The 25,161-nt window shown below is 47.8% G+C and overlaps 2 protein-coding genes across 3 annotated transcripts in view; both read left to right on the forward strand.

The window, feature by feature from the left end:
* The window catches only part of ALDH1A3 (aldehyde dehydrogenase 1 family member A3), a 36,326-nt gene extending 35,007 nt beyond the window's left edge, over positions 1 to 1,319 (forward strand). The window contains exon 13 of the mRNA XM_017518821.1: positions 1 to 1,319. This exon is cut by the window's left edge and continues 622 nt beyond it. The gene's annotated coding sequence lies outside the window, so the exon portion shown is untranslated.
* A 2,657-nt stretch (positions 1,320 to 3,976) lies between these two features.
* LRRK1 (leucine rich repeat kinase 1) overlaps positions 3,977 to 25,161 on the forward strand; it is a 141,221-nt gene continuing 120,036 nt past the window's right edge. Inside the window, exons 1-2 of one of the 2 annotated variants that reach the window (XM_017518832.2) lie at positions 3,977 to 4,266; positions 9,838 to 10,056. In XM_017518832.2, coding sequence (XP_017374321.1) covers positions 9,960 to 10,056 — 97 coding nt within the window. In that variant the 5' untranslated portion in view covers positions 3,977 to 4,266; positions 9,838 to 9,959. Of the gene's footprint in view, positions 4,267 to 9,837; positions 10,057 to 25,161 lie in introns of those variants that run through there. The other variant, XM_037735080.1, reaches the window with a different exon arrangement.

The following is a 25,161-nucleotide window of genomic DNA, read 5'->3' on the forward strand; positions in this document are numbered from 1 at the left end:
ACAGTGGGAAACTTTTGGGAAATGCATACCATGGAAGGGTGCCAGAGGCTTTGGGCGTGCACAGGTGTGGGTCTTTGTGGACTGCATGTTGACCTGGACCGTGAGATGCAGCTTCAAACTAATACAGCCTTTGGAATATGACAGAATCAGTGGCCCAGAGAGCTTAGTCAAAACAATATCATGTTCTACCTTAACCAAGGCACTTTCTTAAGCAGAAAATATTGTTGATATTACCTTTGCTGCTAAAGATTCAATCTTCTAACACCGGGACAGCATAGCAAATCCTAGGATAATTAACCACCCCCTCTGTGGACAAATCAGAGTCATAATTCGCTTTAACACATCATGCATGTTTATCATACTCACTAATGGTTTATGATACGTCTATGTAATTTTCCTTTTCTCTAGTCCTGTTATCCATTGTACATTAGTAAGGCATACACAACTGGAAAGACTGCTGTGATAACACAGCCTTGTTATTTTTAAGTCCTATTTTGACACTAATTTCTGATTAGTTAGTAAATAACACCTGGATTCCATGGAGGACCTGGGTCTTTGTCCAAGTGGCCTGAGGATTTCACTGGCAGGTTGTGAATTTTTCCTCTTTAGGTATCCAAATGATGATGTGCAATTTCATGTTTTAACTTGGGAAGCTGAATGTCTTCCCATATAGCTTTAAAAACAAAAACACAAACGTGTTATTCAGATACTTTTATGGTTACTAACTAGTACTTTTCTCATTGGAAAAGTGGTGCTTAAGTTTGCAAATTAAGTTGGAGAGGGCAATAATATAATGAAGCCCTGTTTCAGAACCAGTGTGTGTATAAGGAAAACCATGTATAAAATGGACCGATCACCCTCGTCAGAGATATGAATTACCACATTTACCTTCTCTTTATCAGCTAACACTTATCACTTATACTACCAATAACTTGTTAAATCAGGATTTGACTTCATACACTGAATTTTCAGTATTTTATCTCAAGTAGCTATAGACACTAACCTTGATAGCAATACATTAGAGGGTTCCTATTCTTTCATTGTACAATAATGTCTTTAATATGAAATGCTACATTATTTATAATTGGTATAGTTAATGTATCTTTTTTATAGTTGTAAGTACACAGAGGTGGTATATTTAACCTTCTGTAATATACTGTATTTAGAAATCGAAATCTATATAGTGTTAGGTTTCACTTCTTTTAAGGTTTACCCCTGTGGTGTGGTTTAAAAATCTATGGGCCTGGGAATTCTGATCCTAACTGCAGACCATGTTCTACAATGTGAGAATGATAAAATAAAATTGGATATTTGAGAAACATTATGCTTTTCATTTAAAGACCAAACTCATTTCAATTCTATGACAGGCCTTTCTCTTTCTGAGACCTGTACAAAACGGCTGATAATGAAGCAGGATCAATAATGTAAGCACCAAATTACACTTGCTCAATCAGGCCCAGTGCTTTGCCTGAGTAGGAAACCCATTTCTGTGGGCTTGGGGGCTGACCAGGCATGGAGCTGGGCCTCGGAGGTTCCCTGTCGTAGCTGGCTGAATTTCAGCTCTCTTCTAGGCTGCCTGAGCCGCCCTTCATCCTAACGCGGTGAGGACGTCAGCGTGGGAAATGGTGGGGAGGACTGCATGAGGATTAAGGGACAGCACTGTGCCTCTGATGGTGAGCACAAGTGTCTGTTTTCGTCACTTTTTCTTCTGAGGATCTAGAGAAAGGATCTATTTGGGTTTAACTGACCTAAAGTTTCTAAACCTTCTAACCAAGAAGCCTTAATCACCACGTTGTGAGCTGATGCTGCCGTTGGATCGAGATCATTGCTCACACTGGGGTAGCTCCTCCAAGCTCAGCCCCTGCATTCGATGTGGAAAGCCCAGGTCACTTTGACCATGGGTGGCAAAGCACCACCCCTTTAAGAAAAAACTTAAGGGAGGCTGGGAACATATCTCATCACATACACACTTATGTTAAGAGAATGTAGACACATTATTTAGAGACACCCTATTTCTCAATCCAAATGTGAGCAGAAAACTATAGGGGAATGACAATTTCCCTCATTTTGGTGTCCTGGAACATGTCCCCAGCCATTCTGGGGATAATCGGAGCGTGTGGTATGCGTGTGCAGGTGCTTGTTCACAGTGTTTGCACACATACGTTTGTGTGCCCTGGTGTGCATGTGCGGGTTGGCACATTCTCTACAAGTGGGCCCTTTGGGATGTCCTAGCTTCTCCTGCTGGTGGAGGAAGCCTTTCTGATGTCTTTGCTCCCTGCTCCTAGGCATGAGCTTGAAGGGGGATAAGAAGGGTGTGTGGGAAGTTGCCCAAGGACGACTGTCCGAGGAAAGCTGTGTACTGGGCTGAAGAAACACAACTAGAAAACTCCTGAGGAGAGGCTTTCAGCCACTGTGCCTTCAAAAAGGCAGAAAAGTCCGTTCAGGGAGGTGGCTTCCAGCTGACCCCACCCACCTCAGGAGGGGTCATTCCAGCCTGGGGTGCTGAGAACCCGGGTGGGATTCCCAGCAAAAGCTAGAGAATTATGGGTCAGCGAGCCTTGGGAAGAAGTGGAAAGGCGTCTTAACTGACCTGCAATAACCTTCCTATGCGAAGCTGTGGCTAATGCATGCCTAATGGCTAGAATTAAATGCTGGGGACATAAGGAGCGGAATACAAGTCATCTGTGTCAAATGTTAACTATGTACAATTTGCACATTCTCCGTCACCTGGATTTTACTAATTCAATTATGGGTGGATGCAAAGATTTTGCTGATTGATGAATCCTTTCGTCAGCTTTGGGGGGAATACATAAACCATGGTATGCTGGCAATGTATCTTCCTAGCCTATTCCCAAGCTCATTCTAAAGGGAAGTGGAGGCGCCCTGTCTGCCTTGGCTGCGTTCCCCCAGCGTCCTCCCGGGCCCTGGGCCCGCGCTCCCTCCCGGTGGCGCCAGGTGGCGGGGCTGCCCTTCCTGGAGGAGCTGCGCCGCCGTCGCGGGGCCCACACAGCCCTGAGGACGCCACGCCCCGCAATTGTTGGGAGCTTATCCGTAGCAATCACACTGCGGGCTCCCGCAAACTGGTGTGAGGCCCTCAGGGGTGAGGACAGGATTGCAGAACTGCGCCCACCCTTTGGGAAGGTCGCCCAGTGGCAGGAATAGCCTCCCGGGAGCACAGCAAAGCTGCTCGGTGGTCCCCTCGCCAAACAGGGACCCAAGGGGCCGCTCGAGGAAATGGCCCCGCGGTGTTCGGGAGGTGGTGTGGGAACTCTGCAGCTGCCCGGGTGCTGTGACTTGGCAGTGAAGGTTGGGGAGATTGGCGCTAAATCCTGGGAATATGCGAGTCATAACATTCCAGGAGAGGCGCCTACAGGGCGCTGGTCCTGGAGGGCGTGGAGCCCTCCGCTTTTCCCGAGCAGGCCATTTTCCTGGGTGGACACGTGGAGCTCACGGGGAGGCCCGCCTACAGCGTGGATGCCGATCTTTATGGTCTGCGTTCCGGGATTAGCCCCAGCAGCCTGATGCCTCCTTTAGAATAGGTTGAAACACGATACATCGCCAGTTTTTCAAGTTGTATGTATTCCCCCCAAAGCCGACAATTAAACGTGATTCACCAAACAGCAAAATCTTTGCATCCATCCATAATTGAATTAGTAAAATCCAGGTGATGGAAGTTGTGTAAATTGCAAATCGTTAACGCTTTAGAACTGTGTTCTATATTGCCTTGTAAAGGGCGGCACGCAAATGAATATTCCGTCTTTTTAAATTCTACGGCCAGAAAATCGGGGCCCCATGCAAGTGAGGGGCTGGTCTGCCGAGGTGGCTGCCGCTGGAGCGGAGGAGAGTGAAAGCGGGGCTGAGCGCCGCACCGACCAATCTCCTCGCCGCGCTGGACCCTCGTGAAGGGAGCCGGGTGCCCGAACCTGGTACTAGAAGGGCCCGCGGGCCCCGGCGTCTCCCGGGGCACCAACAGTGAGCGTGATAGCCTGCGTTGTACGGCCAGGGAAACTGAGGCGGCCACCGAGGGGACGCCTCGCGCCCATCCTGGGGAGAGCCGGCGGCGGCCTTGCCTTGCGCGCTCTTCGCACCGCCCGCCCTCCCCGCCCGCCGGCCTCAGGATTGAGGAAGTGCGTCTGGGCCCGGCCCCGGCGCGCGGCCCGAGGCGCGGGGGGCAGACGGCGGTGGGAGTGCCAAGCCCGGGCCCGCCAGTGTCCGTCCGGCCCCGCGTCCCGGAGCGCCCGCACCCCGGCCCCGCAGCCGTCGCAGGTAAGTGCTGCTCCTGCCCGCGCCCCCCACCCCGGGGGCCTGGCTGCCTCCTGCGGCCGGGCCAGGAACCCAGCTGGGCGGGCGCCCGGCGTCCGCGGGAAGCCCTGGCCTCTGCCTGCCCGCGGGCCTGAGCTCCAGGCAGTCGCGTGGTCGGGCATGGGTGGCCCTTGCTCGGGGGCCGTAGTAGCCCGAGGGGCGCGGAGGGCGTGGGGCGACCCCTGTCTGACGCCCCTGCTGCCTCCCGCCACGCCCGGAGCCCAGGCAGCCTGTGGGAGGCGGGTCTGCGGGGCCCGAGCCGTGAACCCCAAAACCCCGTACTGGACGGGGTCGGGAACGCAGGGAAGCAGAGGCAGGAAACAAAAGTAGGGAAAGACACCAGGGCGTCCATAAGTTTCCTCTGCCTTTGGAGCACAAACCCCGTCCTTATCGGGGAGCTGCTGGAGTGTGAGCGCGCGGGTGTGCATGTGCCAGGGTGTTGGCAAGAGACTCCCCAGGAGTCTCTCGCTGCTCGGGGGCGTCCTGGTGTTGCGGGGTGGCGCAGCGAGGCTTCGCCCTCCTCAGTGTCTGGGTTATGTTTCTTGCCCTAGGGTATTCTCTGGCTGATAGTGATACCATTGCTCTGTCTACCGTGGTCTCTGCAGCCTACAGCGGACCTTCCAGGCAGGCAGGGACGCAGGGGAGGAAGCCTAGGAAGGCCGGGGTCAGCGGGGAGATGACGGTGGAGAATTTGAGGACCGCTGTGGCCATCTCAGCCTACCCCTTCACAGTATGAGGCCGCGAAGTTTTTCTCCCACAAACACATCCCCTGCAACAGGTAGAGAAACAGGGGCGTTCAGCTTTCAGCAAAGGTCTCACTGCCCACACTAATTTTAGAGGTTGCCACTCACAGGGCATCAGCATGCCCAGACGTTAAAGAGACACCAAGAACATGCACAGTTTTGGAAAACGTTAACATTAAATGCCTCTTATGACTTGATTTTCTTCATCTTTGCCTATGTCCTGAAAGCAAAAATAACAGCAAACTAGCCTCACACCTGATTTGTTCCTAAAGGAGGTTTTGCGGTCAGCCAAAATGTCAGTGTCCTTCTCCCAAATGTCAATGTCTCTGGGAGTGGCTTCACAGTCAGCTCAGGTGCTCACATCAAAAACATTCGTCCATTGGATCCACCTCTAAAATGTGTCCTAGTCTGTCCCCTTTTTCCTTTTTTTTTTTTTTTTTTTGAGACAATCTCACTCTGTCACCAGGCTGGAGTGCGGTGGCGTGATCCCTGCAACTGTCTGCCCCCCGTGTTCAAGTGATTCTCCTGTCTCAGCCTCCCGAGAGTAGCTGAGACTACAGATGTGTGCCACCACGCCCAGCTAAATTTTGTGTTTTTAGTAGAGATGCAGTTTCACCATGTTGGCCAGGATGGTCTCAATCTCTTGACCTTGTGATCTGCCCACCTCGGCCTCCCAAAGTGCTGGGATTACAGGCATGAGCCACCACACCTGGCCCGTCACGTTTTTTCTTACGCCCCCCAACCCCTTCTCCAGAGTACCAGCATCTCTTTCCTGTAGGATTACAGTTCCCCCTCCCCACATAAACGTGCGTGCGTGTGTGTGCGCGTGTGTGCGTGTGTGTGTGTGTGTGTTTAAATGGGTAAATCGGATCATATCAGTCCCCTTTATGGAATCCTTCAGTAGCTTTTCCTTGCAATTGGCATGCAATCCAGGAGACCTCCTTCCACTCACAGCCCCAGCTGATCCAGCCTCTGCTTTCTCAGACCACCAGGCCATTGCTGACCTGAACTCTGTGTTGCTGCCTCCCAACTCTTCACACAGCTTCAGGAAGCCTTTGCTGGTCACCCTCTGAAAATGCATGCTCTCTCTAATGTCCCTCACTCTGCAGCCTCCCTGCAGTCCCCACTGTGTACTCCTTTATCTGTTTAATTTCTCCTTAATTACCTTGTGGTCTCTACTGGAGCTCCTGGAGTCAGAGACTAGTCTGTCTTGTTTACTGCTGCATTCTCATTCCCATCACTGTTCAGAGAGACACCCCATGCTCGGTGGTAGAGTGACTGGATGGGGAACAGACAGCCCTAACTTACCTGTGGTTTTAGACTCATGGAACACTTCTCAGGTGGTCATCTGGGACTGAGAACAACATATTCCTCTGGCCTGCACCTTCAAAGTATTTTGATGCCCACAAACCCATTAAACACATTTTGCTGGCAAGCCAATGTTAGTAAGGGATGCAAATAGCACTCAAGATTTCTAGAATCATGAGCTAACCATTTTGACCAGGATTTTGGTTTAAAAAGAAGTTGGGTGATATGAATGAGCATGTCTAGAATGCTTTGTTGGTAAGGGTCTTCTAACTCTTCAATATCAACAGTCCTTCCCAAGCCTCCTAAAATACTCAGGTTTCTCTGCTGTCAGAAACTTCATAGCAATTACTTAGCTGTCTGCTCCCCCATCAGCTTCACAAACTCATGAAGTTCCCTCCTCATAGACGGAACTCAATAAGACATTTATAGAATGAATGACAGTTTCCTTTTTTTTTGAGATGGAGTCTTGCTGTATCGCCCAGGCTGGAGTGCAGTGGTGCAGTCTCAGCTCACTGCAGCCTCCACCTCCCCCAGTTCAAGTGTTTCTCATGCCCCAGCCTCCCAAGTAGCTGGGATTACAGGCACCTGCCACCACACCCAGCTAATTTTTGTATTTTTAGCAGAGACAGGATTTTACCATGTTGGACAGGCTGATCTCGAACACCTGATCTCAAGTGATCCCACCTGCCTCGGCCTCCCAAAGTGCTGGGATTACAGGCGTGAGCCACCACACCTGGCCTTCTTTTCATTAAATATTTAGGTTTATTCATTAATGCAGGCATAAATAGTTGGCAAAAGGAAATTGATGAGGTTTTGAAACATCATTTAAACCATCATTACTGCACACAACCTCTTGATGCCCTCTTTAGGAAGTATAATGAAAACATGTAACTTGTAACCATCATATGTTGGCACTGATCTGAACCCAAAAGAAGCAGGAAGAAGCAAAGATCCGTTTGAGCGCAAAGATTGAGTAAAATTTGAATTACCTCATCTTAAAACTTCTGCCTTAGAGTGTAAGCCAAAATACTAATTAAACTTTTAAAACTGCTCCAGGGGCAGACTCTTCCACTGGTAAAGTGATTTTCAAAAAGAAACTGAAAATAAAAAGGGGAACAAAATGTACTGGGCAAGGGTTAGCTTTAAATATTTTTAAGATTTGTTTTTTTAACTTAAAAACATTGTATGGCAAGACACTTGTGTTTTCAGGAAGAATGTCTAGCGTTTGGATTTTCGAAATGTTGGTTGTGTGTGGTAGCTCTTTTGCAGAGGTGTTTGAAAGCAGATGGCAACTGTGCTTCTCAGTTTCCGGATGTGGATGTGTAATTTGGAACCTTTATTTTAAAACAGATTCTGTGTTGCTGGCTCGCCCTCTCTGTCTCAAGTTGATTTTCCAAATCAGGTTTTGCTATTTATAAGGCTTTAATCATCCCCTAAAGTTTGCCCAGATTGATCATTTTTCCTTTCCTCCTTGGACTTTTGAGGCTTCCCAACTTCAAATATGGGTGTTTCTCACACACGGTTTCTCTCCACCATTCCCTCTTTGGCTCAGAAACGTGTGCAGAATGCACACGGCTGCTGGAGCCTGGCTTTCCTAGCTCCACCTTCCCCTGCCTTGAAGAGTCCAGTCCACCTGGGCCAGGTGCCTGATTTCTAGGCTTTTAGGTGAGACATTCCCACGGCCTTGTTCTGTACCTTACTTTGTGCCCCTAGTGCTCACAGCACCTTCTAGAACCTACCCACTGTGGGCATATCCCTTCCAGCATTGATACTCTGATCTTGTTAATTAGATCCACTGGCCTCCAAGTCTGCACGCTGGTACTGCAGGTAATGACCACCCCAGCCCTGTCGTAGAGAGTCGCTGCAGAAACTTTACTTTAGTTGAATTCACACAGTAACCCTGCCAGCAGAGCAGGGTGTAAGGATGGATGTCTGTTTTTAACAGATGAAAAAGTGAGACACACATTCATTCAGCTGGAGGTCATACTGCTAACCTGTGACAGAGGCAGTCTACACCTTTGACATCCACGCTGTGCTTTTGCCTTTACAGATTCTCTTAGGCGTTATTTTTATGTAAACTTGATTTTAAAAATCCATATATTTTTGGCTACGCTATCACTGCCCATTCCAGAGTTGTCTATCTCAGAGAACACAGACAAGGGGGTGCTAATTACCTCGTACTCCATTACATATAGGACATTGGTAGGCACACATGCATTTCTTGTGGTAGTACCTCGTATCAGGCCTGAGCTGGGCCTGGGTCTTACCCTCCCTCTGGTCCTTCAATCACAGTAGCAGGATGGGCATGAGTGCCCATCGGGGACTCCAAGCTCAGTGCGAGCCCAGCATAGAGGAGCAGCACCTGGTCTGGGCAGTTTATCACAGTCACTAGTTTAAGAGATTAGTCCAACTCCACCTTGGAGCTTTTGGGGCCAGAGGAGTCTCTGTTGCAGATAGCAGTCCTGTACATTGTAGGATGTTTAGCAGAATCCTTGACCTCTTCCCATTAGACGACTGTAGCAGCCCCCCCAACCAATTGTGATAACCAAAAATGTCTCCAGACATTGCCAAAAGGGGCAGAATTTATGAGGTTCTTTTCTGCTAACCCCCATCATCTAGCTTTCTGCTAAAGCTCACACTAACTTGACTTCATAACCAGTAATAATTTCCTGTCTTGGTGTGGCACAGTGGCTCACGTCTGTAATCCCAGCACTTTGGTAGGTCAAGGTGGGCAGATCACGAGGTCAGGAGTTTGAGACCAGCCTGACCAACATGGTGAAACCCCGTCTCTACTAAAAATACAAAAATTAGTCTGGAATGGTGGTACGTGCCTGTAATCCCAGCTACTGGAGAAGCTGAGGCAGGAGAATCATTTGAACCCGGGAGGTGGAGATTGCAGTGAGCTGAGATTGTGCCACTGCACTTCAGCCTGGGAGACAGAGCAAGACTCTGTCTCATAAATAAATAAATTTCCTGTGTTTGGGATTGTTGCCTGACTGCCCCTTTGGAATGACATGCTCACCTCTGAACTTCCAGAAGAACTGGCCCTGGGCAAAAGGAGGGCCTTGTATTGTGACCAGCCTGAACTATGTCTGCCGTACCCCCATTGGAGTGTGCCCCTGAGGGCAAGAGCCTCCTTTAGCCATCTTGGTGCCACAGCCTCACACAGGGCCTGGTTGCCTGGCAAGTGATAGTGGGTGTGCGTTGACTGAACAGTGATTGAAGCTGTTACTTGTATGTGTTTTGCAATTGTCTGGGGTTTCCTTGAGCCTCTTGTCAGGTAGACAAGATCTAAGCCCAGCATCAAGATGGAATAGGGAGCTCTGCCTTCTCCCTGCCTATACCTGATGGGCTTGGCCGGCTAGATGGACTCCAAAGAGGAATGTTGCAGAGGGAAAACTGAATGAACCCATGTCAATATTTGCAGGGGAGGAGGACAGGAATGAAAAAGGCTTTCTGATTTTATGATGTTTTTCACCACCAGAACAAGAAAGCTTTCTGCTCAGCCATGACTCTGATTCCATGCCTTAACGCACCGCATGGGCAGCGGCAGTGGCAGTGACAACAGCAGGACCTGCCTTGGAAGATCGGCTGCTGCAAAGGTTGATGGCTGGCATGTCACATAGACCACCCAGCATGTACTGGTGTGTGGGGACGGAGGGGTCAGCTGTGTGTCCAGAACGCGCCATGGAGATGCCTAACGGTAAGGACAGGGCTGTGCTTATGCCTGCCTGGGTGTGACCTGCCATGTTCCTCCTGCAGGTTGCCTAGGCTATGTAAGAGCAAGGGGTTGTCAACCAAAGGAAATAAAATGCCAATCATTTGGTGCTCTTTCATCATAAAAATGTATCTTGGGATTCCCAAATTCTAAAGATTAAAGAACCGTATGCAAAATTTATAGTGGACTCACAGATCTTTACAATTGAGACATCACTTCATGTTGGGTTAAAGGACTTTTTTTTGTTTGTTTTTGAGATGGAGTTTGGCTTTTGTTGTCCAGGCTGGAGTGCAATGGCGTGACCTTGGCTCACCGCAACCTCCACCTCCTGGGTTTAAGCGAGTCTCCTTACTCAGCCTCCTGAGTAGCTGGGATTACAGGCCTGTGCCACCAAGCCCCGCTAATTTTGCATTTTTAGTAGAGATGGGGTTTCTCCATGTTGGCCAGGCTGGTCTTCAACTCCTGACCTCAGGTGATCTCCCCACCTTGGCCTCCCAAAGTGCTGGGATTACAGGCGTGAGCCACTGGGCCCAACCAGGTTAAAGGACTTTTAAGCATAAGGATTTGGTTTTGTTTTTACATTATAAAAATGATACATGTTTATTAAAGAAAAGAATTGAAAAAATAATTTCTTTTAAAAAAGGGAAGAAGGGAAAAGAATCATCCAGAATCCCCATATCTCAAACACAAGCACAATGAAGGCTTTGGCATGCTCTCCTCTAGTCTGCTTCTCTGTGCTTTAAGGGGCTTCGTTTTAACTTTATTGTACTTATAAGGTGTATGTCATGTTGTATCTTGCTTTTTTTCTCTTAACCGTCTATCAGTGACATTTACCTAGGGCACCACCTAGCTCCTGTGAGCAAGGGAAACATTTCATTTATTTTATTTTGTTTACAATGTAATAGCTTATTTGATCAAAAAGTGATTCATAAATTGGACAGCACTCGGAAACAAAAGAAACATCATTTTCTGCAGGAGCACTGTGTACGGTTATTGACCTAATCTTTATTCTCCTGTGGGACATTTGGGTTGCTTCTAGTCGCTCACTCCTGCGGAAAGCATTTCCTTCCCATCTGTTCGTACTCGATTCCAAGGTTGTTTCTGTAATGTAGGTTTGCAGAAGTTGGATTACTGGGCTTGAATGTCTTTAAGGTCTTGGCACATATTGCCAGAGTTTTCACTGCAGTTGCACCACTTCTAGGACCCATAGGATATGATTGTCAACAAATATTTATTAATCCCTTAGTGTGTACCAGGCACCACATGCACAGGGTTGAGAGCTTTATGAAATAATGTCATAAAATCCTCACAACAACCTGTGAACTTGGTACTTTTATCTCTGTTTCATTGCTGAGGAACATGAGGGTAAGAGAGGCTAAACTCGTTCAAGGTCAACAACTCAGAAATCACAAATTGCCATCTGAAGCCTGTCTTAATGCTAAGACACTCATTCTTGAATGCCAGGCCATACCATGGGAGGGGAAAGGGTCAATATGTTGGGTGTGAGAGGTCCACGTTTATACCCTTAACCATGTTAACTAACGATCAGGCGCTGTACCTGGCTTGGCAGACACTTTCTTCAGTTGTTTGAATGTTTTTTCTCCATCTGAAATGTCCAGCAACTGACCAGGGTGAGGTTTCTGGAAGGTGTCTTTTCACATCCATCACCTTATGAAATGGGAGACTAATTTGCTTCTTGACATTGCCCAGCACTAAATCTTTCCAGAGTGTTCAGCTTGTATCTTTGTAAATGTTCTTTTTCTTTGTTTTAGACATATGTCTCTTTTCTGTTCTGTGGTAGAAAGGCCTTGCTCTGTTAGTGTGCGATCAAGGTGGCATGGGTGATCGAATGCTGTCCCCAACTCGGGTAGCACCTCCACCTTTCCAGTGCATGTGCGGCTCCCTTACCCTCCTGCTGCTCTTCTTAGCGGCCCTGAGGGATGAGGGACCAGGGTGGGGGCAGGGACCTTGGGTCTGTTTGGGGCCTGTTGGGTAGGTGACTGTGTCATCTGAAAAAGCCCCACAGGAGGCGCTGCTCCCTCCCCATCCTGGTCAGCAGTGAGTGACTACAGGAGTGCTTCTCAGCCATGGCCCACAGAGTCACTGGGCAGTGGCCCAAACCAGGCAGGGCCCTGGAACCACATGGACCCACTAGAGCAGCATCTTGGGGCGGGAGGAGCGGGCAAGCATGGGTAAATTTTTTTTTGAGACAAAGTCTCTGTCACCCAGGCTCGAGTGCAGTGGCACAATCTCAGCTCACTGCAACTTCCACCTCCCAGGTTCAAGCGATTCTCCTGCCTCAGCCTCCTGAGTAGCTGGTACTACAGGCACGTGCCTCCATGCCCGTCTAATTTTTGTATTTTTAGTAAAGACAGGGTTTCACCATGTTGGCCAGGCTGGTCTCAAACTCCTGACCTCAAGTGATTCGCCCACCTTGGCCTCCCAAAGTGTTGGGATTACAGGCGTGAGCCACCATGCCCAGCCTTCCCCATTGATTCTTACAGGTCCCAGGGACCAGGACGCAATGGGCCCTGAACAAACCCATCCCCACCCCCAGGCTCCTGGCAGAACAGATAACCAGAAAATGTTAAGGTGCTCCGAGAGGTCAAAGTGTGTCCCTCCCCCAGCCCCCCATGACTTTCCCTAAAGGCCTGCATGTGAGCTTGGCACTGTTCCTTAGGAGGCGTCCTCTCCCGACTGTGCTCTGATGGGAAAGAGAAGGCACAGAACAGTCTTTTTTCCCCCGGCCTCTTTCCCCATTGGGATCTTAGAAGTCCCTGCCATCCCTGTTCCATATAACTCAGGGGACACACACAGGACCGAGGACCCTGATGGGACCTCAGCAGCCTTCACTGCTTTCGTCCAAAGTTAGATCTGCTTCCACTGACCTCTTTTCCTCGATGTCTTTTTGGAATAAATGTGGAATACTTGACTCACTATGACTGCAGCTGAGTCCCCCCAGCCCCCCGCAGGACTCACCCTCTGAGCGTGTCCCCAGAGCCTAAGCTGGATTTGTCCCATCCCACCTTCTCCCAGACTTTGTGGGGTGATAGCCCTGTTTCCCCTCTCCCACTCCCCAAATCCACCAGCCTCACTCAGGGAAGACTGTTCCAGACCTAATTTCCAGCTCTGGCTGAGAAAAGTTGGCTGCCAGAAGGAAAAGCAATGATACTCAAAATTACGTAGGGCCAGCTTTCTCACACTTCAAAAATCATTGGAAGATAACGTGTTTGAAAATGATAACATTCTTATTATACTTCTGAGTATGCTTTAGAAAAAGACCCACATTTTAAGAAGACACAGTGTCAGTTGGGCACAGTGGCTCACACCTGTAATCCCAGCACTGGAAGACAGGCGGGAGATCACGAGGTCAGGATTTCAAGACCAGTCTGGTCAACATAGTGAAACCCCATTTCTACTAAAAAAAAAAAAAAAATACAAAAATGTGCTGAGTGTGGTGGTGTGCGCCTGTAATCACAGCTACGCGGGAGACTGAGGCGGGAGAATCGCCTGAGCCTGGGAGGCGGAGGCTGCAGTGAGCTGAGATCATGCCATTGTACTCAAGCCCGGGGAACAGTGCGAGACTCTGTTTCAAAATATATATATATTTAAAAAAAAAAAAAAAAACACAGGATCTACTTTTGGGTGTTGGGGTAATGGTATTTTTTATTTTTTATTTGTGTACTAGGTGTGTCTTTTCACACCCCCTACCTGTTGTGACTTGTGTGACCTCAGCTCGTGTTTGTTTAGAATGGTTAATCCTTTCAAAGGCCCTGGATTCGGCCTCGCCCAGCTGGTGTGGAGCCGGGCTCTGTGTGTGCTCGCCCTGCCGCGAGGCCCGCTGTGTGTTTGTGCAGCACAATAGTGTCCCGGGAAGGTGTGTGACAGTCTCCACCTCATTGGCACCGGTAGCAGTCAGCTCTCCTGCGGTGCAGGAGGAATGGTTGGAGAGCTTTGACCGGCGTAGATTTGCTAGCTGACAGAGCAGCTGTCAGGGAGATACGGGGCATGGGCTCCAGCTCGGGCACTACTTTGACAAACATGTCATTAGACGTTTATTCTTCCAAGTGTGTCTGACACCAGCCAGAGTGGAAAAACCAGTCCTGCCAGCCAACAAGGGCTGCCCTGGAAAGTAGAGAAGTGAGGAAACTTCCAGATAACTCAGGTGGAGAACACTTGGGAGACTGCTGATCGCGGAGGGTGGGTGGAGCTTGAGCAGACATCGCCCAGGCTGTGGCTGGCACCCTTGGCTCTCTGCGAGCGGCCGTCGCTTTGGTCCTGAAAGCTCAGCCAGAGTCCCACGCCTCTCAAGCACTGCTCATCACCACACCCAGCATGGACCAGAGGAGGAGAAGGAACATTCCAGAAGGTCTTCAAATCCCAGGTTGTTTCATGGCTCCTTCCAATGTCTTGTATTTTTCTCCTTTGGCTTTTTCAAACCTGTATTTGAAATACAATTTCTCGGGCTGGCTTTAGCTCGGCGGTTACTTTGACAATGCTTTCTATGGTGGAAATACAATTTCTTAATATAGGAGCTAAGAGCTTTGCTCAAGTGGGGGCTCTTCCTGCCTTCCAGAAATAGAAGTAGGAAATAGACAGAATTAGGAAGTGCTGCCAGGGTGGCAGCCGGCCTTCTTGTCAGGCCACAGCAGGGAAGTCTATAAGGGACAGAGCCCCACGGATGAGCGGAGCCCACCTCTCTGACCTGTTCCTCCTGTTGGTGTCCTGCCTGACCGTGATGGGCTGTGTTCTTGCCGTGGGAGCCATGGGCAGGGGTCGGGCAGGGCCTTGCAGGGGAGGAGATTCCAGCCTGGCCACAGGAGCATGCTGGCCCCTCCAGGGAGCACAGCCATATCCGGTCAGGAATCTTCTAATGAGTGAGAAGGACAGGGAGGCCGATTGGTGGCCCAGGTGGTGGGCGAGGTGGCTGTGTGCGTCCATCCATGCAGGTGGCGGTTAGCACAGCTGTGCTTCATGCCCACGAAGCAGAGCCCAGCTACAGATGCTCCAGGCCTTGATGAGCCTTTGAACATTTGTTTTAACCCGAGGCTTAGATCTCCTAATTACTTGTCCGGAATGTGCTTGCTTACTCCTAGCAATGGGGAGCTGACTCCCTAGCAAACAACACCAGCCTTTCTGTGGACAGGCCTGCTTGGAAGGGGATGCTGTGGGGCTCTCATTGTGCCTGGCTTTACTCATTGAGGCAGATCGGAATCCCATAACCCATTTCTTGGAGTCACTAAAAGCAGATGTGTGGCCCTCACTGCAAATTCCTGTTTAGGCTGAGTAAGCCATCCCACTCTCAGGCCATCAGCAACTTTACACGTTCTGCTTGGATATCACAAGAGCTTTTTGACTTTTCAGCCTGTCTTTGTGCTAATTATTAGGCCATAGACACCTGGGTCCATGGGGAAAGCGGCCCCTACCTGCTTCCCCACTCTGCCGTGGACGGGCTCTCAGGAGCACCCCCATTGATCCACCCCATTCTAGGTGGCCTGAGCCTGAAGGTGGTGGCTCCCCGGAGCCCCGGTCCTCATCCCCTGCCTGGCCTTCCCCACCCCACACTTGCTCCTGACTTGGCCCCCTTTATGTGGGGTGTGCAGGGCAGCCCTATCTGGTGGTCTCTGCACTTGCTAGGGAGCAGCCCAGGCTCACTTTGCATGCATTCAGCCACCAAGAGAGAAGATTTTCTTAGCAGCCGTCCACCCTGACCCGCAGGAAGAGGCCAGTAGCCTGAGAACAGAAGGATGTTCATGTGGGCATCCCCAGACCCTGTGCAGAGGCCCAAGGATTTTCACCCCTCCTGGTTTGCTTGAGACAGACATTGAAGGAGCCATCACTGGCGACTTTTCTGAAATTCTTTAGTTCCCTGGGAACGGAACCCTCCCACCCCACCACCCCTAATGCCATGTAAGGCAGCTTGAGCGCGTGAAGTGCGCACACATTTTGGGGAACTTTGATGAATGAAAATAAGGAGCTACTATTTATTATTCTTTGGAAGTCCCAATTCTGAGTTCCTTCACTATCCCAGCCACCCTTGGGCTCGGTTTGTCCAGATTCCACTTAACCGTCTTGCTATTCATTGAGTGACATTTGTCATAAAGAAGAAAAGGGAAAAATCAAACAGAAACACACATCTCAAGCAATAGAATCCCCCCTGAGCTCATCACCCCCGTGCTGTGCAAAGAAGCACGCATTAGTCAGAAGTCATATTTTCAGCTGTAAAGGACTTTTTAGGAGCTGCTTTTGCAGCTCCTTTTGCTCATGCTGCTAGGGTTGTGCCTGGCTACCTCCTCTCATCCCCCATTCAACATCCGGCACCCAGGGTCGGGGGCATGTGGCCAAGTGTTGGCTGAAAATCACCTACCTGGTCATTTCTGGAGAACCAAGAGCAAAAATAATCTACATGACACTTTGAACTTTTCAGAGACTTAGAGATATTTAAAGGCATAGAAAATGTTACTCTATTATTTTAAATATGGAACCATGTTGCGATGCAAATTTGAGGTTAGAAATTGAATGTAAATGAATAAGAATGGCTCTCTGAAGTTCCTGTTAGTAGCTCAGTTTGGACTTGACACTGCCATGTGAACTCTGAGAGACAAATGGGTGGTCACAGGTGGGCCACACCTGCAAGGGTTAGAGATGGAGCATTCAGGGTCTCACTCTGCTGGTGGGGCTGGGTTGGGGAGGCCAGGGATAGGGCTCCTCCAGTCATTCTGCCCCCACCCCAGATTCCAGGCTCAAATGACTCCAGTGGGCAGTCACCCCAGTCGCTGTGTGAACATCACCAGCATCCCTGGGTTCAAAAATAAGAAGCAAAGAGCCCCTGCCTGACAGTGGGCTACGAGCATTCTCCTGGCACCCGACCCCTCCCTGAAGGTTAAGAAAACAGTTGTTTATGTGGAATTCCACAGTTCGCACAGTGGATTGAAATGATAAGGAGAAAGCCACAGTTTTTCTTGGACCCCGTCCATCATGCCGATGGTTAATCACTGTTAGCTGAGTGTGTTTTCTTTTTTGTTTGTTTTTTTGTTTTGAGATGGAGTTTCACTCTTGTTGCCCAGGCTGGAATGCCATCTCGGCTCACTGCAACCTCCGCCTCCCAGGTTCAAGCGATTCTCTTGCCTCAGCCTCCTGAGTAGCTGGGATTGCAGGTGTGTGCCACCACACCCAGCAAATTTTTGTATTTTTAGTAGAGATGGGGGTTCACCATATTGTCCAGGCTGGTCTGGAACTCCTAACCTCAGGCAATCCACCCACTTCGGCCTCCCAAAGTGTTGGGATTACAGGCGCGAGCCACCGCTCCCAGCTTGAGTGTTTTCTTCCTAACCTCTTCGAAAGCACATGCGTGGTTCTCCTCGTGCGTATTTCTGGTTTTACGTGCATATTCAGGTGCACATACTATTGCGCAGCTTTTTTCTCTGAGTATCTCTCAGAGTTCCCTCTATATGCACATTTGGATTGAATACAACCACGTTTTGTCAGTCTCTTATTAAAGTGTCTTTAGATTCTTTCTACCTTTTGCTTCTAAGAGTTGAACATTACTGTGTATGCCCCAGCAGAATTGCAGGATCACAGAATAAGCACATTACAAATTATCAAAGGAATGCACACCCCTGGTTAATGAAGGCTGTCAGACAGAAGGGACTATAATATAGGAAGAGCAACAAGGCCCTGCCCCAGTGTCACCTCCAAAGAGTCCTTACTTCCTGTTTCTGGTTTTAGTTCTTCAGGTAATTACCATTTCTCGATGTAAAGAAGATGCCCGCACCTCTCTATTGCTCATTTGTTGAAACAGTGTCTGTTGACTTCCTGCCATGAGAAATGAATATTTCCTTCCATTTTCGACCTCATCTATCTGCTGCTTCATTTCATTCTGTTGGGGCTGACTCCTGCCTAAGTTGCATTTGTGGCTTTAAATGATATGTACCCCTTGTGATGACGAGTGCTCAGAGATTCAGTATCCTGTGAGGCCCTGGAGATGAGCACCACCACCCGCTTCCCTGCCACCTCCATCCGCCTCCCGCCTCCCACCCGGGACTCTTATTTTGAACCCAAATAAATAAAGCTGGACTCTTAATTTGAACCCAGTTAAATAAAACTGGAACACATCAGCCTAAGAAATGCCTAAGAAAGGGCCCATGGGAGGCTCCCGCAAGAGACCCTGTGTTCCTAAGGGCATCTTTATCTTCCCCGCTCCTGCAATCTCAGTTGGAATCCTCTGCCTTTGGAACTGTCTCTCTTGTCCTCCGATCTGGTTTCATTCTCACTGCTCTGTGGGTGACCTGGTTTTCCTTTTCAGAAGCTTTGAGGATCTTTCCTGTGTGCTTGGTCTTCCAAACTTTTCCAGCGTAAGCCGTGGGCAAGAGCCCTCTTCCATTCCTGCTGCTTGGCACTGGGTAGGCCACGCGTGTATCCCTTTCAGGTGTGGGACATTTCTTGTATTTTCTTTGATAATATTTTTCTCTTCTGCTTTTGCTATTGTTTTGTTTTTCTGGAACCCCTGTTAATTAAGATACACATTGCTTATCTTTTTGCTCACATTTTCCAACTCTTCCTCTTATTCTTAATGTTTATAAACTGTTGGCCAGGTGCGGTGACTCAAACAGGTAATCCCAGCACTTTGGGAGGCTGAGGCAGGTGGATCACTTGAGATCTGGAGTTCCAGATCAGCCTCGCCAACATGGCGAAACACTGTCTCCAAAAAGCACAGGAGGGAGGGCACATATACATTATGGAATACTATGCAGCCATAAAAAAGGATGAATTCATGTCCTTTGCAGGGACATGAATAAAGCTGGAAACCATCATTCTTAGCAAACTGACACAAGAACAGGAAACCAAACACCACGTGTTCTCACTCATAAGTGGATGTTGAACAATGAGAACACATGGACACAGGGAGGGGAACATCACACACTGGGGTCTGTCGGGGGGTGGGGGGCTAGGGAAGGAATGGCAGGGGATGGAAGAATGGGGGAGGGATAGCATAAGGAGAAACACCTAATGTAGATGACGGGGTGATGGATACAGCAAACCATCATGGCATGTGCATACCTATGTAACAAACCTGCACATTCTGCACATGTACCTCAGAGCTTAAAGTATAATTTAAATGAAAAAAAGTAAAAAAAAAATTTTGCCAGGCATGGTGGAGAACACCCGTGGTCCCAGCTACTTGAGGGAGGCTGAGGTGGGAGGATTGCTTAAGCTGAGAGGCAGAGGTTGCGGTGAGCAGAGATCACACCACTGCTCTTCAGCCTGGGTGACACCGCAAGAAACTGCCAAAAAAAAAAAAAAAAAAAAGAACAAATTCAGAGAGTGATGCTCTATGAAACATTCGAGTAAGATCATGTACAAAGGGGCACAATATTGCCATTTTTGTTATTAGCTGAGACATTGATGTTGAATCTGAAATCCGCTCAGTTGACCAGAAGGAGGCAGCCATGGGAAGGCAGGGAAGAAGAGTGTTTATTGAACATACTGAAAATAGCAGAATGAGATGCCCAGCCCTCCATCCTGTGCTTAGTCATACACTCCCGCCTATGTCAGAGCCTGCTATGGTCAGGGCCCTGGGAAGCCAGGAAAATGTCCTCGTGATGCTTACAGTCCAGCAGGGGAAACGCAGTAAATCAACATGCTCTCTATTGTCAGGAGTGATCAGGGCCATGACAGAAATCACAGCCGGGTTGCAGGGTTGGGGAGCGACAGGCAGGGGGCGCTGCTGCGGCTCAGAAATCAGGGAAGGTGTCTGGGGGGAGGTGGCATTTATGCAGAATGAAGTGAATGGAGTCAGGAGGTCAGCCCTGTAAAGGAGCTGGGGAAGGGGCACTCCTGGCAAGGCATCAGTGAGTGCAAAGGCTGGGCAGCGGGAATGAGCTCAGTAGGTTTGAGTGACCGCATGTTGGCCTGTGCAGTTGGGGCAGTGAGAGAAGCACCAGATGCGGCTGGAGAGGTGAACCTTCACAGCAGGAGTGTCGATTTTGTTCCAGAGCTGATGGAAACATCTGAGTAGCAGGATGATCTTATTTAGGAAATGAGAAGGCTATTGCCAGAGCCCTGGAGAGAAGGCAAGAGGCCTAGCCCTGGATGGTGGGGTAGGAGTGGGAAGAAGAGAATGCACTGGAAATAGGTTTCAAAAGAAAGCTATCAGGACTTGTGCAGGTATTTTCACACAAGTCACAAACCACCCTGTCACTTGTTGGCTTAAAAGAACAATGAATTACCATTTCCCAGGTTTCTGTGGGTCAGGAATCTAGGCAGGGCTCAGCTGGTGGTTCTTCTTGCTTCACGCCTGTGTCTGTCCCCACCATGCTCCATGTGTGTTGTGTGTCCATAAATATATTGTTTCTGCCTTGCCACATGGGTCTCCTCTGGGCTACCACCTGTTGTGCAAGGATTGGCATGAACTCCACAATGTCCTCCACTGAGGTTAGAGAATAGGCTTCATTAAGAGAAAGAAAATCACAACTCCTGAATCTGCAGGATGGCATGGCATGTACGGAAGGAAGGTATGCCAGGTCATCTACTAGACAGGGCTGGACGGAGCTGGTTCTACTCCAGCCTGGGTCTCCCCTCTCAGAATCCCAGCCTGTCAATAGCATGAGAGCTGTGGGTGCCGGCTGCTTATATGGGACAACTCGGGGTCTATGGGATGTTCAGTCCTCAGTGATGAAGCTGTAGACCTGTGGAAAACTGAGCTTGGGTGCTATCACTTCATCTGGGAGAAGGGGGCATCTCTCAGCTGGCTCATTGTCCAGCTGTGGTGGGGATGGGGCAACCACAGTCCTGTTTTGTCAATCCTGCCCCTGTCACAACAGTTTCCAGACTAAAAATGTTGGATTAAATATTTTCATACTGTGCCAGTCTTTTTGCAGCTTGCTTTTTCAGCCAACATTAAGTTTGATAATATAAGTATGTACAATATTTTCTAAGAAGCGGGATACATCACTTTGCCTATAAAACTATATAGGCCTGGTGCTTTTTAATGGGTAGATGTCTTACTATTGATTATCTGTCTTTAAAGGTTATAGGTTTATTTAAATGTTCTGTTTATTGTTGAGTTAATTTATGCAATACATTTTTTAGATAGTTACCATTTAATCTAAATTTTTGAATGTTTTAACATGAAGTTCATAGTGGTTCAGGATTTTACCATATATTTTTAAACTATCTTACTCATTTTTAACATATACTTACAATTTAAAAGTACAACAGGAAATACAACAAATGCCCTCTCTTCCAAAGAATCAGGGCTAATACTTAGTTCCCCTTTGGCCTCAGAAAGCACAGTTTTTAGCCATGGACTCAAAATGGCATTTTCCCCCCTTTTCATAAGACTTCAGCTATGTGGATCTTTAAAATGTTATGTTTTTACCTTAGATTCCCTTTTTTAAAATTTGTATTTATTTACTTACTTAGATACAGGGTCTCACTCTGTCACCCAAGCAAGAGTACAGTGGCAACATTTCGGCTCACTATAGCCTGGACATCCTCCTACCTCATCCTTCTGAGTAGGTGGGACTACAGGTGCACACCACCCTGCCTGGCTAATTTTTTTTAATTTTTATTTTTGTAGAGATGGGGTTTCATCGTGTTGCCCAGGCTGGTCTCGAACTCCTGAGGTCAAGAAATCCACTCGCTTTTGCCTCCCAAAGTGCCAGGTTTACAGGTGTGAGCTACCATACCTGGCCACTTTTTAAAATTTTTTATTACAGAAAGCTTTGAACACAGTACAAAAGTGGAGAGAATATTAAAATGGACCCCCTTTGTACCCATTACCCAATTTTAGTAATTATCACACACGGCCAACCTTTTTTTTACCCTCTTGTTTTTAGCTGACGTGTAATAATTGTGATTATTTATGAAATACAGAGTGCTATTTGGATACATGTATACAATGTGTAGTAATCAAATCAGGATAATTAGCATATCCATCATCTCAAACATTTATCATTTCTTTGTGTTGGGAACATGCAAGAGCCACTCTTTTAGCTTTTTGAAAATAGACCACAAACTATTGTTAACTCCATTCCCCCTTCAGTGTCCTGGTACATTTGAACTTATTCCTCCCATGCAGGTAACCCACCTGTCACCATCCTCCCTCCTTCCCCGACTTGGCCCATCTCTGTCCATGTAAATCCTCTTCTCTCTCTTTCCAGATGCTTTAGAACCCAATTTCATACTTACAGCTTAAGAAGTCTAAAAAGGAAAAAACAAAATACATTTAACATGCATTTTTAAAAGATGTTTAAAAATCTATGTTGATGTATGCCCACAGTAGCATGCAATTGACAGGCTAGGCTTCTGAGAGGGGAGACCCAGGCTGGACTCCACCTGGTGTGGTGGCTCATGCTTGTAACCCCAGAACTTTGGGACACTGAGGTGGGCAGATCACCTGAGGTCAGGAGTTTGAGACCAACCTGGCTAACATGGTGAAACCCCGTCTCTACTAAAAATACAAAAAATTAGCCAGGCGTGGTGGTGGAGGCCTATAATCCCAGCTACTTGGGAGGCTGAGGCAGGAGAATTGCTTGAACCCAGGAGGCGGAGGTTGCAGTGAGCCCAGATCGTGCCAGTGCACTCCAGACTGGGCAACAAGAGTGAAACTCCATTTCAAATAAATAAATAAAAATAAATAGCAAAAATAAATTTTCAAAGTCAAAATATTAAACAGCTAATCAGTGTTCAAATGTCCTGAATTGTCTCTTAATTTGGCTTTGTCATTGGTTTGTTTGAGTCAGAATTTGTTGAGTCCGGGTCCCTGCATGCTACTGGGACAGTACAGTTCCTAAGTCTCCTAATTTCTATTTTTCTCCTCAATTTCTTTTCCCGTGTGGTTTCGTTGTTGATAAAACCACACTGTTTGTCCTTGCAATTCTCCACAGTCTGGATTTTGACAATGTGGCATCCCTATATGTGGCCTGACATGTTCCTGTCTTCCCTATGTTTTTATAGATCCAGAGGTTTGATTAGATTTAGTAAGATGTTTTGGCAAAAATGCCCAATAGATGGTATGTACCTCTCCTGCCTCACCTAGCCACAGAATGTCTACTTGTCTCTCTCTGTTGCTCAGAGTGTTTCAGTGATTTCTGGTGGTGTCAGCACGATCATTCATTATAAAGGTTCTAACGGTTTTTCGACTTTTGACACACAGTTTTATCAGGCATTGATGGTTGCGCAGATCAATTATTTAATTCAAGGTTGCAAAGCGGTGTTATTTTAAGCCTATCTTTCCTTCTTCATTTGTTAGCTGAAACGCATCTCTAAAGAAGAAATTTCTTCCGTCAACTCTGTGGTACCTTGAGTTACAGTTTGTAAAGCAAAGTCAGGACAAATGTTTGGGTTTTTTCTCTTAGTTTTCTTATTCATTCTCCTGAAAATAAGTCAATTTCCTAGCACCTCTTGAAGGCGGCCAATGAAAGTGGGTTTTTTCCTTAGTATCATTATGAACTCATGAATTTTAACTTACTTGATTCTTGATGCTAAAGCTGTTCCTCTTTTGCCAGGAGGCCCCCTGAGTAGGTTCTTCTATTTTTTGGCATGACCCCAGGAGTCTTTGATAACTTCCTTGCTTTCTGATGTGACAAGACATCCAAGGCCAGGTTGTCCATATCCTGCCCCGAAGCACAATACACTGTTTCTCCAAGAACCCCTGTGTCCTTCGGTGATGATGTCATGGTTTAAATTCTCGAATGTAATTCTGTCTCCTTGTTCCACATATTGCTTGTGTGTTCTCATGTGTCCTGCTCTCTCTCTCTCCTCTCTCTTTTTGTCAGTCTTTCCATAAGATAGTTTATTTCACCAGTCCTTTATTCTTCTTTTTTCTAAATTTACTCCTTTTTTTCAGCTTCTTGGCTAATATCCTCTCACTTCTGAGGACATATTTTTGCAACTTGAGAATCACTCTTATTTAAGTATATGCTTCTGAAATTCTCATTAGACACATTTTGAAAAACTTCAAGAAATTTCTTCAGTGTGTCTCACTCTTTCGTCTCTCCCCCCGGCCTCCTTGTCTTTCGGTGCTACACCCTCGGCATGGTCTTCCAAATTCCTGATTTGCGCTTCAGCGGCTTCCACTCTGCTCTGCAGCTCACCCACTGTGCTTCACGGTGCAACGCTTCTCGTTTTAATTTCCTAAAGTTTTAGTTGATTCTTGTTTGTGGATGCTGCGTCCTCCTGTTTCTTTCCAAGACTTCAGTAATGTTTATTCTGAGTTCCTTCTTGCTCTACTAACATTAATTCTGCATAAAGAAGGACCCTGCAGGTGCCGGAAAGCTGGAGACAGATATTCTGCTTAGGGAAGCTCTCGTGCTCACTCGGTTTTTTCCTCCAGGATAAGGATAAACAGTTGCTGGTAACAAGTTGTATTGTGAACCAGGAGAGCCTAAAGCTCCCCTATTTCAGTGACTGTGTGATTTGTGTAGGTTTCCCCCGAGCGGTAATACAAGGATACAGCAAAATGAGCTCCCTGACCTGGCTAGACACCGCCTTGCACAGACACTGTCACCATCAGCTGCTCACTTCCTCCTGGGGACTCTGAGGCCCAGGGGGACAGTGGGAAATACGACATAGCTTCTGCCCTAGGTGGTCAGCCTGCTTCCAATGACACTGTGCCCTTGGCTACATAAATAGGGAACATAATACTAGCCTATTTTCTGTGTATGTGTGCATCTGTGTGTTTGCGTATATGTCTCTTGGTGTGTGTGTGTGTCTTTGTGCATGTGTGTCTCTGTGTCTGTATGTGTGTCTGTCTCTGCGTGTGTGTCTGTGTCTGTGTATAGGTATCTGTGTGTCTGTATGTCAGTGTCTGTGTGTCTGTGTGTGTCTGTGTAAGTGTTCTGTGTGTAGGTATCTGCGTGTGTCTGTATGTCAGTGTCTGTGTGTGTCTGTGTGTGTATGTGTTCTGTGTGTGTGTCTTTGTGCGTCTGTTTGTGCCTGTGTCTGTGTATCCGTGTGTGTGTGCCTGTGTATTTGTGTGTCTGTATGTGTATCTGTGTGTCTTTGTGTGTTCGTGTGTGTGCCTGTGTGTTTGTGTGTCTGTATGTGTATCTGTGTGTCTTTGTGTATCTGTGTGTGTGCCTGTGT

The sequence above is a fragment of the Cebus imitator genome, unplaced genomic scaffold (genome assembly GCF_001604975.1).
Source record: "Cebus imitator isolate Cc_AM_T3 unplaced genomic scaffold, Cebus_imitator-1.0 Scaffold19, whole genome shotgun sequence".
Classification (NCBI taxonomy): Eukaryota; Metazoa; Chordata; class Mammalia; order Primates; family Cebidae; genus Cebus; species Cebus imitator.